Source organism: Amblyraja radiata, chromosome 28 (genome assembly GCF_010909765.2).
Source record: "Amblyraja radiata isolate CabotCenter1 chromosome 28, sAmbRad1.1.pri, whole genome shotgun sequence".
NCBI lineage: Eukaryota > Metazoa > Chordata > Chondrichthyes > Rajiformes > Rajidae > Amblyraja > Amblyraja radiata.
The window spans coordinates 29951024-29967952 of record NC_045983.1 but is presented as its reverse complement, the minus strand read 5'-3'; the positions used below and the strand labels follow the sequence as shown (position 1 = coordinate 29967952).

At 42.5% G+C, this 16929-nt stretch overlaps 1 protein-coding gene across 6 annotated transcripts in view; it reads left to right on the top strand.

Moving 5' to 3' along the window:
* Positions 1–6240, top strand: part of rabgef1 (RAB guanine nucleotide exchange factor 1) — a 31232-nt gene extending 24992 nt beyond the window's left edge. For 4 of the 6 annotated variants that reach the window (XM_033046193.1, XM_033046189.1, XM_033046191.1 and 1 more), the window contains one exon: positions 350–2887. In XM_033046193.1, the coding sequence (XP_032902084.1) occupies positions 350–748 (399 nt within the window). In that variant the 3' untranslated portion in view covers positions 749–2887. Of the gene's footprint in view, positions 1–349; positions 2888–5276 lie in introns of those variants that run through there. The other 2 variants (XM_033046194.1, XM_033046190.1) reach the window with 1 other exon arrangement.
* The last annotated feature ends 10689 nt before the right edge of the window (positions 6241–16929 follow it).

Below are 16929 nucleotides of genomic sequence, written 5' to 3'. Positions count from 1 at the left end.
ATCCTTGGTTCCTGCTCTGATTCTCAGTAATAATAGCATCTGAGTTTCATGTACTAGTTCTTTATGTGTAGGAGTAAACCTCATTATCTGCTAGAAAAATGGGTTAAGAAATGTTGAGAATAGTAAGTTTATGATGAACGCTTTTACGATGTTTGTGAATGTACCAGTGCGTCAAATGCATTTGAGGTAGAAATCTGGCTGTAACTAATTATTAGTTTGAATACTTCAGTATTTACATTTATTGACATTGTTTAAGTATTACTTAATGGGTTTTAACATGAGCTTTTACAGACGATGAAATAACTATACAATAGTACTGATAATTTTGAAATGTCCTTCTTGGTTGCAGTGTTGTGCAGTTGCCTTCATTGAAAAGCTGGATGCTCAGTCTTTGAATTTAACAGAAGAAGATTTTGATCGTTACATGTCTGGCCAATCATCACCTAAGAAGCATGACTCTGAGGAATGGTCCCCTGAAGAGTGCGCAGGAATGAAACAAATGTACAAGAACTTAAATCTTATTTCACAGCTGAATGATAGGCAGCAAAGAATAATTTCAACGGCCAAGCAGCTTGAAAAAGACTTAATTGACTGGAGCGAAGGTGTGACCAAAGAGGTTGAAGATATTATTGAGAAATACCCACTTGATATCAAACCCAAGGGCCAGTCAGTGGTGGCAATTGATTCTGACAATGTAGAGAACGACAAGCTTCCGCCACCAATCCAGCCGCAGATGTTTCTTGGCTGAAAGAATTAAAACTCTTAAAGACGAGCAAACTCTGTGTTAAGGTTTGTTCATTTGTAAACTACATATCGGCTGAGAATTTGGAACTTAAATGTCTTTCTATGTCAATGCTTGAGCTGTTTTTTTTACAAAATACTGTAGTTCCAAAAATTGTAATCGGTACTTTTGAAGTAAAATATGAACGGAAAATGCTGCAAACATGCAGCCAGTCAGATAGCACCCGTGGAGTTTGCAACTTGTACTACTTACTAGCTGAACATTTTCAGCACCGTGTTATTCCTAATACCCAGTTACTGGAGTATTTAGTTTGTTCCTTCTTTTAAAACTAGAAACTATGTTTTATACTTTTGATGTTCTCTGCAACATTATTTTCTTAATGCCTTCATTGAGAATAATTATATTCAGGGATTCTTGTTTAAAGTATCTGAAGAAGTGAAATTCTGTTTAATAATGTGGTTGAGATTTTCACCAGATTTTCAGTGCTCTCACAGTTTATAGATTGTAATTATATATTAAAAACCAGTAGCATTACTATTTTGGCTGTCTTATCTTGGACATAGATTTGTTACAAGATTTTACCCATTGCAGTATAGATGAATTTTTATTTTATCCATTACGGCTTAGATAGATAATTTGGTCATACAGGTTTCCCAGAGCACCATCAAAACTTTAAAGGAGTAATGACAACGTTTTTAGGAGTTCATTATTCCCCTCTAGTATTAAATAATTAAAACTGAATTATCACATTGGCCAAATGCCCTTTTACCTTCCTCTATTTTTAAAATTTAAGCAATGATACGGATGACTTGGTGAGAGGTTATTCCGATGTGACCCGGTAGAACCACTTTGTAAATCTTATACTTGTAGTTAGGTATTCAGTTAGTAAATCGGCCATCTGCAACTATTTATCCTCAATGTGGCTGAAAGAGATTGAAATTCAAACAACAATCAGATCTTGACAAAATATATGCTATTATTTTAACTTTGAATATGCCCTAACTATTTTTGGTTGCTAAATTCTTTTAATTACATAACCTTTTTCATTATTTGGAAAACTGATTTAAATCGTCCGAATGCTTGTGTGTACTTGTTTTTTTAACCCCAGCTCAAATATTTGAAGAAGGAAGCACACACTTACTGTATGTGTTAACACACTTAACTGTTTAACACACTTAATGTTAATGGCACCTGCTATTTACCATTCAGAATGTCTTGCATTCAAATGTAAAATAGATGGGCAGCTAATGAATTGTTCCATCACATTAGTTTTATGACTCTACAATTAACGACTTAACAAGAACTATTCTGTGATTGCATCTCTACTGGCAGTGGTTAAGCTAGATTTGCATTACATAAATAGGGTGATTCCTTTGGCAGTTCGAAACTTCATTTGCTCGAAGGGTATAAAACGCATCATTTAAATATGTCCTTCTATTTTCTTTTCCAGTCTTGAGTTGAGTTGGTTGCTGTAACTTGAAGTAGTTTAGAACTTGAAAGTTGGCTTCAGTACTCTGCCCAAAGGAGGCAACACGCCAACCAATTTTCAAACTATTGATAAGTGTATTTGTGACTATCTGGCTCCCTTTGCTGACAAATAACATGTGGATTCTTAAAGCACACAAACTTGCCACCTTTGTGAAGTACTATAGATTTGTACACTTGAATTTGTGACAGTTATAATTGTTCACAACACTTCATCTAACTTTCATGTACTGGTTATTTGTACATTTTATTAAAATTCCTTCCTGAGTTTCTTGTCTGCCTTGTCAAGCATGCAGATAATACTCTTGTCAAAAACCAAAGCAACCTTGTCTATTTTCTTTCCTCCTTCAGAGAAATCAGTGTAGCTGTACAAACATTTAAAAGAAAGAGAATACATATTCATTTTGTATTTAAGATGTGCTTTTTGTGAATCCTTGTAAAGTAGGTTAAGCACTATTGTATGCAATTGCACTAATTAGTGCACTGTGTTATGTTAGTGAGTGCACAAAATCGCTTAATGCAATGAGTCCATTCTTCCTGTTAAAAGTCATACATAAACAAATAAGATGTTTTTTAAATGTTGCAGGAAATAAGAACTGCTGTGAAAACAAACTACAGTGCCCTCCATAATGTTTGGGGCAAAGACCCGTCATTTATTTATTTGCCTCTACTCCACAATTTGCGATTTGTAATAGAAAAAAACACATGTGGTTAAAGTGCACATTGTGAGATTTTTTTTTTAAAAAAGGCAATTTTTATACATTTTGGAAATGTGTAAAAATTACAGCAATGTTTATACATGTCCCCCCCCCCCCCCATTTCAGGGCACCATAATGTTTGGCACACATCAATGTAATTGAAATGAAAGTAGTCATGTTTAGTATTTTGTTGCATATCCTTTGCATGCAATGACTGCTTGAAGTCTGCAATTCATGTATATCACCAGTTGTTGGGTGTCTTCTCTGGTGATGCTCTGCCAGGCCTGCATTGCAGCCATCTTTAGCTTATGCTTATTTTGGGGGCTAACCCCCTTCGGTTTCCTCTTCAGCATATAAAAGCCATGCCCAATTGGGTTCAGATCAGGTGATTGACTTGGCCGCTCGTGAAGTGACCATTTTTTAGCTTGGAAAAACTCCTTTGTTGCTTTAGGATCATGTTTGGGATCATTGTCTTGCTGTAGAATGAACCACCGGCCAATGAGTTTTGAGGCATTTGTTTGAACTTGAGCAGATAGGATATGTTTATAAACTTCAGAATTCATTATGCTACTACCATCAGCAGTTGTATCATCAATGAAGATAAGTGAGCCAGTACCTTCAGCAGCCATACATGCCCACGCCATAACACCCCCACCACCGTGTTTCACAGATGAGGTGGTATGCTTTGGATCTTGGGCAGTTCTTTGTCTCCTCCATACTTTGCTCTTGCCATCACTCTAATATAAGTTAATCTTTGTCTCATCTGTCCACAAGACCTTTTTCCAGAATTGTGGTTGCTCTTTTAAGTACTTCTTGGCAAACTAACCTGGCTATCCTATTTTTGCGGCTAACCAGTGGTTTGCATCTTGCTGTGTAGCCTCTGTATTTCTGTTCATGAAGTCTTCTGCGGACAGTGGTCATTGACAAATCCACACCTGACTCCTGAAGAGTGTTTATGATCTGTCGGACAGGTGTTTGGGGATTTTTCTATTATAGAGAGAATTCTTCTGTCAGCTGTGGAGGTCTTCCTTGGCCTGCCAGTTCCTTTACGATTAGTAAGCTCACCAGTGCTCTCTTTCTTCTTAATGATGTTCCAAACAGTTGATTTTGGTCAGCCTAAGGTTTGGCTGATGTCTCTAACTGTTTTATTCGTGTTTCTCAGTCTGACTTCTTTGACTTTCATTGGCACAACTTTGGTCCTCGTGTTGATAAACAGCAATAAAAGTTTCCAAAGATGATGGAAAGACTGGAGGAACGACTAGGTGCTGAGAGCTCTCTTATACCTGCATTAAGGAGGCATTTAAACACACCTGAGCAACTACAAACGCCTGTGAAGCCATGTGTCCTAAACATTATGGTGCCCTGAAATGGGGGGGACTATGTATAAACACAGCTGTAATTTCTACATGGTGAAACAAATGTATAAAAATGGCCTTTAATAAAATCTGACAATGTGCACTTTAACCACATGTGATTTTTCTCTATTACAAATCTCATATTGTGGAGTACAGAGGCAAATAAATAAATGATGGGTCTTTGTCCCAAACATTATTGAGGGCACTGTATTTCTAATGGGTTGTATAGAATTTAACACATCATAAACCCTAATTTTATTGATTTGTCAGACATGTTCATACTAATGTGCATGCTTTAAATAATTCAGTAAACTAACTACTGAATTGCATTAGACTTGACTAACTTGGCTGCCTAAGCATTAAAATCAATATAAGAATGGTCTAGTGTGAGACCAGGACATTTATCAGATCAGGCAGAGTAACTACCATGTACACAGTTTGATTGGAGTAATTAATCAAACTATTTATTTTGAGCTCTTGAGGTTTAAGCTTGTGAAAGTAAAGGACAATGCTCTTGGTTTGTGAAGTCATAGAGAATCATGCAGTATGGAAACAGGCCCCTCGGCCCAACTTGCCCATGCTGACCACGATACCCCATCTACACAAGTCCCACCTGCCCACGCATTATTTTATTTCCCCACATCAAACTTGAAGCAAGGGGCTGTATCTGAATGTCTAACTATTGAATAGTTAAAAAGTGGTAAATTAGTTTTAAATCATCTAAATTTGGTCCCCAACTAAATATACAATGATAGGTTTGGAGCAAAAAGATGTGCACTTATTGCAGAAGCATTTCTTGGTGATTCACTTGGTCCATGCTGCCTGCATGGGACTCTGCAATTGGAATGCATGCCAGAAACATTCAAGTTGACAATCATGAAATGGACTGTTCTTGAAATCCTTTGAATTTATTTTTAACATGCACAATGCATAAATAATATAAATATGGATAAAGTTTGCATTCTAACATAAATATGAATTTCATTTATTTTTCAGAATTTTGGAGCGAATTAATAATTTTGGTTTTGGCTACCTTTGATTTCACAAGAAAGAAATAATTTATCATAAACTCATGTTGCTGGGCATATTTCCCCTCAGTGGAACGACTTATTTAAAGCTTTCAATGACTTGAGATTGAGTTTAATTTTAGTGGAAAGGAGGTAGAAAAGTAAGCTTATGTCACTTAAAAAGGTCACAAAAAATGATGGGAAGATGCCTCTTCTACATTAATACAGAACTGGAGACACCTGCAATTGTAACACTAACTTTTTCACCTGTGTGAATCAATCAGGAGGTATTGAAACAAATTGCAATGGTTAGAATTATTTAAACTTGCTGGCATGTCAGCTAATGTTTTAACAAGACTGCAATACTCTCTTTCTTCCGGTGAGCTAATATACTGCATGTATTGAACAGAGAGTAGATAGCACAGAGGGAACCAGGAAATGTTTACATTCACAATTTGGCCTCTGGTTCATCCAACACTCCAAAGTGAAGTTGACTTAGTTGTTCAATGGCTTGAATGAGGAGATTGAAAACAAATTAATTCCTCGGTTTATCAAAGAAGAATCTTTAAAAACTGGTAAACTGGTACAATTGAAGTTTGTATTGTTTCTGCGGATTTTTATTGTATAGTAAAAGTCAATGATATGAATAGGAATATCTTGTCATCATATTGAACATGCTCTTTATTTTAATTACACCTTGTATAAGTGTAACTGCATTAACCGTATGATTCTGTGGTGAATTCACTTTTGGTGTCTAAATGAGTTTTGAATGATTAAGCAATGACATTTGCTTAAATGATTATATACTACAGACTGCACTTTGATTTTAATATGTATAATAACTTTGGTTTTATGTCATTGTGGAAATGTTGGGTACAATATAATCTTTGGATCCTGTTCAAAATAATATGGCATTTCCTGAGCAAAATATTAAAAGATATTTGAGAAATGCACATGACTTTGTACAGCATATCATTCATCTTAGTTTTAGTTTACAGCATAGAATTAGGTCCTGCGGTCCACTGAGTCTAGGCCGACCATTGATCACCTTTAGACTTTAGAGATACAGTGCGGAAACAGGTCCTTCAGCCCACCGAGTCTGCGTCAACCAGCGATCACCCCGTGCACTAACACTATCCTACACTCTTGGGACAATTTACCATTTTTTACCGAAGCCAATTAACCTACAAACTTGTATGTCTTTGGCGTGAGGGAGGAAACCAGAGCACCCGGAGAAAACCCACGCGGTCACAGGGAGAACTGATAAACTCCGTACAGACAGCACCTGTAGACAGGATTGAACCTGGGTCTCTGGCGCCATAAGGCAGCAGCTCTATCGCTGCGCCACGCTGCTGACTGCTCACACTAGTTCGATAAAAGAATCACTACAAATTAAAATATCCACTGTCTCCATACACAGGGGCATCTATTCCCCACACATTAGGGGCATATTTGGAGGCCAATCAGTTTACTAATCTGCTGTCTATCGGTTGTGTCGACTGTACCCAAGGACAGGATCAAATTCAAGTCTCTGGTGCAGTGAGACGGCCCTTCCCTCAATCTTGAATTAACAATCGGGTCTATTGCCTTTAATGACCACAATTGTTTTTTGATATCAATATCCTTAACTGCATGTTACATTCAACTGCATGTTACAGTCACTTTCAAGTGGAAAAACTGAAGAAAAGGAAGTCACAACCACTTCTAATGCATTCAAGCTTACATTTCCCAGTACACTTTGCCAAAGTGATCCCCTCAATCAATCTCACAAGATGGGGTGCTTTGCATATGCCCTCTATCTATCTATCTATCTATCTATCTATCTATCTATCTATCTATCTATCTATCTATCTATCTATCTATCTATCTATCTATCTATCTATCTATCTCTTCTCTCCTCCCCCTCTCCTCACCCCTCTCCCTCTCCCATCCCTCTCTACCCCACCCCCCTTCCCTCTCTACCCCACCCCCTTCCCTCTCCCCCCCACCCCCTTCCCCCTATCTCTCTGTCCCTCTTCCATCACTCCCCCTACCCCTCTCCCTCCCCACTCTTCCACTTCTCTCCCCTTCCCCTCCACTCTCCTCCCCACTCTTTCCCCTCTCTCCCCCACCCCTCTCCCCCTCCCCCTCCCTCCCTCCTCCCCATCTTCCTCATCCCCCCTCCCCCACATCTCTCTCCCCATCTCTCACCCCCTACCCCGCCCTCCTTTCCCTCCAAAATCTATCCCGTTTCCTCCTCCTCCTCTCCCCTCCCTCCCTCCCCTCTTCTCACCCCCCCCCGCAAACGCCGTTGGGGAAACAGACCCAACGGGTCTGCACTTGGTCTAGTTAATATATAAAACTCTCGTCCGGCTGCCTTTCTGCCTTTTGATTTGTTCCCATCGTGTGATGTCACAATGCCCAATGCTCGCAGATGTCCAATCGCAATGCCCAATGCTCGCAGATGTCCAATCGGAATGGATCCATTTATATGGACGGCTGCCAGCTGCATTTCTTCCTTTGATTCACTGCAACTCCGAAACCAGACGCAGAATCGCCGACATCTTTTCCATTTCGGTAGAGATTTCACTTTTCTTTCTAAGTATCCGCTCCTCATTACATTTCGTCGTGTTTAAGTACACGTTTTTTAAATCAAATCCTTCACCCCCCCCCCAATATTTCAAAAATAAACCGGCTTCTCACCCATAGAAGCAGCACCAGCCCCAGCCCCGGTGAACGTTCCAACGTGTGATGTCACAATGCCCGATGCTCACAGATGTCCAATCGGAATGGATTCATTTACATATGCCTTTGCAGGAGCCCCAGCCCCTGGTGAATTTTTATGCTTCTATGTTTCCCTCTCCACACCCCTCCTCCTCTCCCTCCCATCACTCTCTCCCCCACCCCCCTTCCCTCTCTACCCCACCCCCTTCCCTCTATACCCCACCCCCTTCCCTCTCTCCCCCCGCCCCCTTCCCCTACCCCTCTGTCCCTCTTCCACCACTCCCGCTACCCCTCTCTCCCTCTCCACTCTTCTACTTCTCTCCTCCCCCTCTCCTCACCCCTCTTCCATCCCTCTCTCCCCCACCCCTTTCCTCTCTACCCCACCCCTTCCCTCTCTCCCCCGCCCCCTTCCCCTCTGTCCCTCTTCCACCACCCCCCAACCCCCCCCTCTCCCACTTCTCTCCCCTTACCCCACCCCTCTCCCTCTGCCACCCGTCTCCCCCTCCCTTCCCCTCTCTCCCCCACCCCTTCCCCTACCCCTCTGTCCCTCTTCCACCACTCCCCCTGTCCCTCTTCCACCACTCCTGCTACCCCTCCCTCCCTCCCCACTCTTCCACTTCTCTCCCCCCCACACTCTTTCCCCTCTCTCCCCCCACCCCTCTCCCCCTCCCATCCCACTCTCCCCCTCCCTCCACACTCTTGCCCCTCTCCCTCCTCATTCCCTTACCGTGCACAGTCTCTGTCTTTAAGAAGGAACTACAGATGCTGGAAAATCGAAGGTAGACATAAAAAAAAGCTGGATAAACTCAGCGGGTGCGGCAGCATCTATGGAGCGAATTGAATGGTCAACGTTTTTGGCCGAAACCCGCAAACGCCGTTGGGGAAACAGACCCAACGGGTCTGCACTTGGTCTAGTTATTATATAAAAGTCTGTGGCTGCCGCCTGCCGTCCGTCCGTCCGGCTGCCGGCTGCCTTTCTTCCTTTTGATTCGTTCCATCGTGTGATGTCACAATGCCCAATGTTCACATATGTCCAATCGGAATGGATCCATTTACATATGCCTTTGCAGGAGCCCCAGCCCATGGTGAACGTTCCATTGTGTGATGTCACAATGCCCAATGCTCAAAGACATTCTTGCCATGGAGTACAGAGAAGGTTCACCAGACTGATTCCTGAGATGTCAGGACTTTCATATGAAGAAAGACTGGATAGACTCGGCTTGTACTCGCTAGATTTTAGAAGATTGAGGGGGGATCTTATAGAAACCGATGTTGGGGAAGTCCAGAACAAGGGGTCACAGTTTAAGGATAAGGGGGAAATCTTCTAGGACCGAGATGAAAAAAAATATTTTCACACAGAGAGTGGTGAATCTCTGGAATTCACTGCCACAGAAGGTAGTTGAGGCCTGTTCATTGGCTATATTTAAGAGGGAGTTAGATGTGGCCCTTGTGGCTAAAGGGATCAGGGTGTGTGGAGAGAAGGCAGGTACAGGATACTGAGTTGGATGATCAGCCATGATCATATTGACTGGAGGTGCAGGCTCGAAGGGCCGAATGGCCTACTCCTGCACCTAATTTCTATGTTTCCCTCTTCTCACCCCTCTCCCTCTCCCACCCATCCCTCTCTCCCCCACCCCCCTTCACTCTCTACCCTATCCCCTTTCCTCTCTCCCCCCGCCTCTTCCCCTACCCCTCTGTCCCTCTTCCACCACTCCCCCTACCCCTCCCTCCCCACTTCTCTCCCTCACCACACCCCTTTCCCTCCCCCACCCCGCTCTCCCTCCCTTCCCCCTCCCTCCCCTCTCCCCCCCACCCCTTCCCCCTACCCCTCTGACCCTCCCCACTCTTCCACCTCTCCCCCTTCCACTATCCCTCCCCACTCTTTCCCCTCTCTCCACTCACCCCTCTCCCCTTCCCTCCCCCCCTCCCTCCCCACCCCCCCCCCCTCACCCACATCTCTCACCCCCTACCCCGCTCTCCTTTCCCTCCCAAATCTGTCCCGTTTCCTCCTCCTCCTCTCCCCTCCCTACCCTCTTCTCACCCCCCCTCCCCCCACCTGTGTGTTTGGGGAGTGGTTAATGTGAGTGTGATGCCTCTGCCCCCCCCCGCAAACGCCGTTGGGGAAACAGACCCAACGGGTCTGCACTTGGTCTAGTGAGTTCTTAAAACTCTTTTAGTTAAAGCTGTCACGAGAATGAGCTTCATGTTCGCACAGTTGGGCTTATAAGACTTGATATTGCAAAATAGGGCAGCACGGTGGCACAGCAGTAGAGTTGCTGCCTTACAGCACTTGCAGCGCCGGAGACCCGGGTTCGATCCTGACTGCGGGTGCTGTCTGTATTGAGTTTGTACGTTCTCCCCGTGACATGCACAGGTTTCCTCCAAGATCATCGGTTTCCTCCCACAATCCAAATACGTACAGGTTTGTAGATTAATTGGCTTGGTAGAGGCGTAAATTGTCCCTAGTGTGTGTGTGTGGGATAGAGTTAATGTGCGGAAATTGCCGGTCGGCGTGGACTTCGTGAGCCGAAGGGCCTGTTTCTGCACTGTATCTCTAAACTAAAAAACTAAAATAAAGCTTTTCATGCGTGACAATAATAAACCTAAACCTAGTCAAGATCCAAATCCTGTACAGTTATCTTAATAACTTAAAATCCATGCTATTTCCTTTAACTTTGTTTTAACAGTTAAACTTTCTATTGCCTTAACATCAGAGCAGTTTACACGATCGTACCAGTTGTCTACTAATTAAAGGTAACATTGTAGTTTAGTTTTTTTTAAATTCCTAAATCCACGAGGTTGCAACTAAATTTATGATTTAGGTTTGGAAATAAGAAAATATTTCTTAAGTTATTTGCCAACAACTTTGCTGCCTTATTCGGTTGAATCTATCTAATGAGTGGACCTTCAGTTGCCTGATAACAGCTGGTGTGCCTAAATCTGGAGGTAGGCATGTACATCTTGCCCGATGGTAGAGGGGTGAAGAGGGAGTTACTTGCGTGGGACAGGTTCTAGATTATGCTGGCGGCTTTGCTGAGGCAGCGTGAAGTGTAGATGGAGTCAGTAGAAGGAAGGTTGGTTTATGGGATGGTCAGGACTACGTCCACAAACCTCTCCAATTTATTGCACTCGATCTCCTTTCTGTACTCTGTCTCATCATTATTATTTAGTCAGAGGGTGGCGAATCTGTGGAATACTTTGGCACAGACGGCTGTGGAGGCCAAGTCAATGGATATTTTTAAAGCAGAGATAGATAGATTCTTGATTAATACCGGTGTCTGGGGTTATGGGGCGAAGGCAGGAGAATGGGGTTTGCAGGGAAAGTTTGATCAGCCTTGATTGACGGGCGGAGTAGACATGATGGGCCGAATGGCCTAATTCTGCTCATATAACATGATTATTCAATATCTCTTGCTGTTACGCTGCTGAGGAAAATATATACTGGATTTCTCATTTTTATTTAACATGCCCCTTTTATTTAAATTGCCTGTCAATTGTCATTTCTGGGGTTTATTTTATAAACACTCCCTTTTCACCTTGAACAATTCAGTTAAATGATCTTGGTCTGCTGCACTAAATAAGATATCATGTTCAATCTCTTTATGTAACGGGTTCTTTACTATCATTTCTACTTTATCTGCATGTTCCCAGGGACAATAGATGCCTTTTAACAATCAGGTTAGCAGAACCATACCAGACACCATGGGAAAATGACATACGATGAGACAATCTTCCAAAGAGAGCAGCATTGAGCAGCAAAGTGGGCATTTGCATATTTAGTGAGATATATATGCTACATCTGTCAAACGGTGGAAAATAAATTCAGGAAGGGAAATCCTGAAGGGCATATTTATGTAGAAAATTCTGAACATTTTCATTTTTAAAGCTCCCTTGTCCTTCAGTTAATATGTAGAACCAAAGAACTGCAGGTGCGGGCTTATACCGAAGATAGACACAAAGTGCTGGAGTAACTCAGTGGGTCAGGCAGCATCTCTGGAGAAAAAGGATGGCTGATGTTTCAGATCGGATCTGCAGAAGGGTATCGACCCGTAACATCACCCACCCTTTTGTCTCCAGAGATGTTGCCTGACCCGCTGAATTACTCCAGCACTTTGTGTCTATCCTTGTTAATAGTTATGTTCCATTGGGAAAAAAATACAGTTTGAATCCAGCAATGATGTAGAAATAATGTAGAAAAATTACACAGAGCTATTAACAGAATAGCCTTCATTGCACATTCAGTAAAATGCCACCTTGATGTCATTGCAAGAACTCTCACTTCACCTTTGAAATTCAGCTCCTTTGTCGATGTTTGTACAAACACTGTGATGGTGTTTAGATCCGTGTGGACTTAGTGAAATCTTAGGCTAGCAATTGTGAGTAGGTTATTGAAAGCACTGTCAATTGCATCTTCCATCATCTTGCTGGACTTTTTTGACAGGTTACAGCTGATAAATGTCTGCACTATAGCTTTATTGAAACAAATTGGCAATATCTTTCTTCTGACTGATGGAGTAGAGGGGAGATATAGCTGGTAGAAAGAGATGAGGGGAAGGGTTGGGAAAAGAGCAAGAGACAGGTGAAGTTTGCAGATGACACCAAATTTGGCAGAGATGTGGACAGTGAGGAAGGTTGTTAAAGGACGCAGTGAGCTATAGATCAGTTACTGGTATGGGCAGAGAAATGGCAGATGGAGTTTAATCTGAGCAATTGTGAGGTGTTGCACATTGGGAGGTCAAATGTAAGGGTGAAGTATACAGTTCATGGGAAGACCCTTAACAGCATTGATGTACACAGAGATCTTTTGGTGCTAGTCCATATCTCCCTGAATGTGGCAGCACGAGTAGATGAAGTGGATAAAAAGATGTATGGTACACTTGCCTTCATCGGTCGGGTATTAAGTTTAAGAGTCTGGCAGTCATGCTGCAGTTTTATAGGACTAGGGCTAGGCCACATTTGGAGTATTGTGTGCAGTTTTAGACACGCGATTACGGGAAGCAAATGGTGGCTTTGGAGAGGGTGCAGAAGAGTGCAATCTGAAGACGCGTCCTGATCAGAAACGTCCTTTTTCTCCAGAGATACTGACTGGAGACACAGAGTTACTCTATCACTTTGTGTCTACCAGAATGCTACATGCATAAGAGGGTATTAGCTGTAAGGCCAGGTCGGACAAACATGGATTGTTTTCCCTGGAGCATCGGAAAGGGGAAACCTAATAGAAGGATATAAAATTGTGGAAGGCATAGATAGGGGAGACAATCACAATGGTCCCAGGGCGGCAATATCCAAGCATAGAAGGCATAGCTTTAATGTCAGAGGGAGAAGGTTTAAAGGAGATGTGTGGAACAAGATTTTTACATAGAGAGTGGTGGGTGTCTTGAACCCTCTGGGACTGGTGGTGTTGGTTGCAGATACCATAGTAGAGGCATTAAAGAGGCTTTTAGATAGGCACATGCAGTTCCTATTTTATACAAAAGGTGGCAGTATGCATATTAATTCAAACTTAGCTACTTTTTATCAACAACTTTTTTACACCAACACACCCAACGTTGGGGACACATTACCTACCTTGTGATATAATAATCAAACACTAAATCTAAACGAATGAATGTTCTAATTTATTCTCTTGTGTTATCCATTAGTTAAGCATGATTAATAAACATACATGTCACGGTAGAGGTGATGATATACCATGCAAGAGTGTAATATCACACAAAACGTGTTGGCCACAGAGATATGCAGGGAATGGAGGGATATGCATCATATGCAGGCAGATGAGATTGGTTTAGCGTGAAATCATGTTTGACACAGACGTTGTGGGCCGAAGGGCCTGTACCTGTGCTGCACTGTTGGTTGTATGTTTTGTACTACTATATAAGTTTTAGTTTATAGATCCAGTGTGTAAACAGGCCCTTCGGTCCACTGAATCCACGTCAACCATCGATCACACGCACACCAGTTCTATGTTATCCCACTTTTGCATCCTATACACTCGGGGCAATTTACAGAAGCTTATTTAACCTACAACACTGAATGTCTTTGGAATGTGGGAGGAAACTAGATAAAACCCATGTGGTCAGAGGGAGAGCGTACAAACTCCGCACAGGCAGCATCAATAGTCAGGATCGAACCGTGGTCTCTGGTGCTGTGCACTCCACCACTGCCCTACACATTGAAACATGCTTTAAAAATGTATGGGAGGATTTGTGAAAGTCAGATTTTCATAAGTCTGGCATACACACCCTGGGAAGCCCCTGCATTAACACAATGTAAATAGGTGCTCAAAAATTTGAGTATGAGTCTGAAGCAAGTCTGTGTGGGCAGACTCATTACTAAACATTTTGATCTAACGAAGAGTAGCTATGATCAATGCCCTTATGATCTTGAATAGCATAGCAGAAAAAAGTGAAATATATTTCAGAGGAGGTAAATGATTACATTTCAAGGATATGCGTGGGGTAGGTTTTTTATATAGAGACTGGTCAGTGTCTGAAACACGCTGCCACAAATGGTAGCAGATACGATAGTGGCATTTAAGAAGCTTTTAGATAGGAACATGCAGTGTTAGACTGCACCTTAATGCTGTCTCCAATCCAGGTTGCCCAGAAAAATAATCATGTTGCTGGGCAGCATGGGGAAGAGCCTCTGGGACTAAGTCCCATCATCAGGTGTTCAAGTTGTGAGGAAAGAGACGATTGAATTATCAGGAGTATTAGGTGTACAAAATCATGAGATCGGTTAGATGCGCAGAGTCTCTTGCCTGGAGTGGGGGAATCGAGGACTAGAGAGCATAAGGTTAAATGGGAAATATTTTATAGGGATTGGAGGGGTAACATTTTCACACAAATGGTGGTGGGTGAATGGAACGAGTTGCCAGAAGATAGCTGAGGCAGGAACTATCACGACATTTAAGAAGATAAATGTCGTGATATGATACGGGTACATGGATAGGACAAGTTTAGAGGGATATGGGTCAAACACAGGCAAGTGGGACTAATGTAGATGGGACATGTTGGACAGTGGGGGCAATTTGGGCTGAAGGACCTGTTCCAAACACTGTGTGACTCTAGGAGCCACCTGGGATGTCATCCTTGAGGCATTTAAAGTAGAAGCCAAATAGTAAAAATTATTTATTTTTTTAAGAAGAGTAAGGCTGTTTGTAAATCTATTTAAAACATTCAGAGACACAAAAAAACGCAAATATTTTAAACCACAAAATATTTAAAATGAAATCCATGTACAGTTTTATGAGCTAGAGCGGGACATTTATTAAAATTTTGCAGCAGCATTAAATATGATAATAATAATAATAATACATTGTATTTGTTGGGCGCCTTTCAGACATCTCAAGGATACCTTACATAGATTAACAGGAATATAAACATATAATCAGAGTAAAATAAATAATAGAGACATCACAGAGACACAAACTAAAAACAGAATTCAGTCCAAAAACAGAAAATCAAAAACACAATGTGAAGAGAGAGCAGCGGCAGCCAAAGCGCGCCAGCGTCCACTCTCCCTTCATGGCAGCCATCTTGGACAAAGACTAACAGGATTACATTACAGACCAAAAAAAAAATCATATTCCCACAGTGGATACCACTGTGGGGGAAGGCACAATGTCCAGTCCCCACCCCAAGTTCACCCCAAAGTCAGGCCTATTGAGGCCACCGCAATTGCCTCTACGGAGGCCCGATGTTCCAGGCCATTCTCACCGGGTGGTGTTGACCCGGCGTCGGGAGAGTCCTCTCAGCGGCTGGGCCACCTGGAACGGCCGCTTTCTAGTTGGAGACCGCGGCTTCCAAAGCCGACAAGGCTATTAATATATTAATATATATATATATTAATTAATTAATATATATATTAATATAAGATATTAATATATCAAGCTTCAATTAGAGATGGGTTTCATAGACAGGTCACAATCTGTTCGAATTGGCAGCAACATTTGGAGTCATAGAGTCTTACGGCCTGAGAACAGGCCCTTAGGTCCAACTTGTCCACATCGGCCAAAATGTCCCACCTACACTAGTTCCACCTACCTGCGTTTGGCCCTTATCCCTCTAAACCTGTCATATCTATGTACCTGTCTACATGTTTCTTAAACATTGTGATAGTCCATGCCTTAACTACCTCCACTGGCAGCTTGTTCCATACACCGACCACCCTTTGCGTGATAAAGTTACCCCCTCAGATTCTTTTTCCACAATAACCATCAGTACGGGAGCACCTCAAGGCTGTGTGCTCAGCCCCCTGCTCTACTCACTCTATACTCATGGCCGTGTAGCCGGACACAGTGCAAACTCCATCTTCACGTTCGCTGACGACACCACCGTTGTTGGACGAATTACAGATAATGATGAGTCAGAGTATAGAAGTGAGATCGATCGACTGAGCAAATGGTGCCAGCACAACAACCAGGCACTCAATGTCAGTAAGACCAAGGAACTGAGTGTGGACTTTGGACGAGGAAGGATGAGGACCCACAAACCTGTCTATATCGGCTTGGCGATGGTGGGGAATCAAAAGCTTCAAATTCCTGGGAGTGCATATTTTTGATGATCTTTCCTGGACCAAGTACACAGATGCAATTATAAAGAAAGTCCATCAACGTCTCATTTCATCAGAAGACTGCGGAGATTCTGTTTGAATAATCTTTCCACAATTCAGTATGTCAGAGATGAACTTCTGCAGGTGTAGAGTGGACAGAATATTGACTGGTTGCATCACAGCCTGGTTCAGCAACTTGAACGCGCAGGAGTGAAGAAGACTGCAAAAAGTTGTGAACGCTGCCCAGCCCAACATCGAAGGGATTTACTGGAGTCACTGCCTCAAAAAGGCAGCCAGCATCATCAGAGACCCACACTACCCTGGCCACACACTCATTTCACTCTTGCCATCGGGAAGAATATATAGAATCCTGAAAACTGTAACGT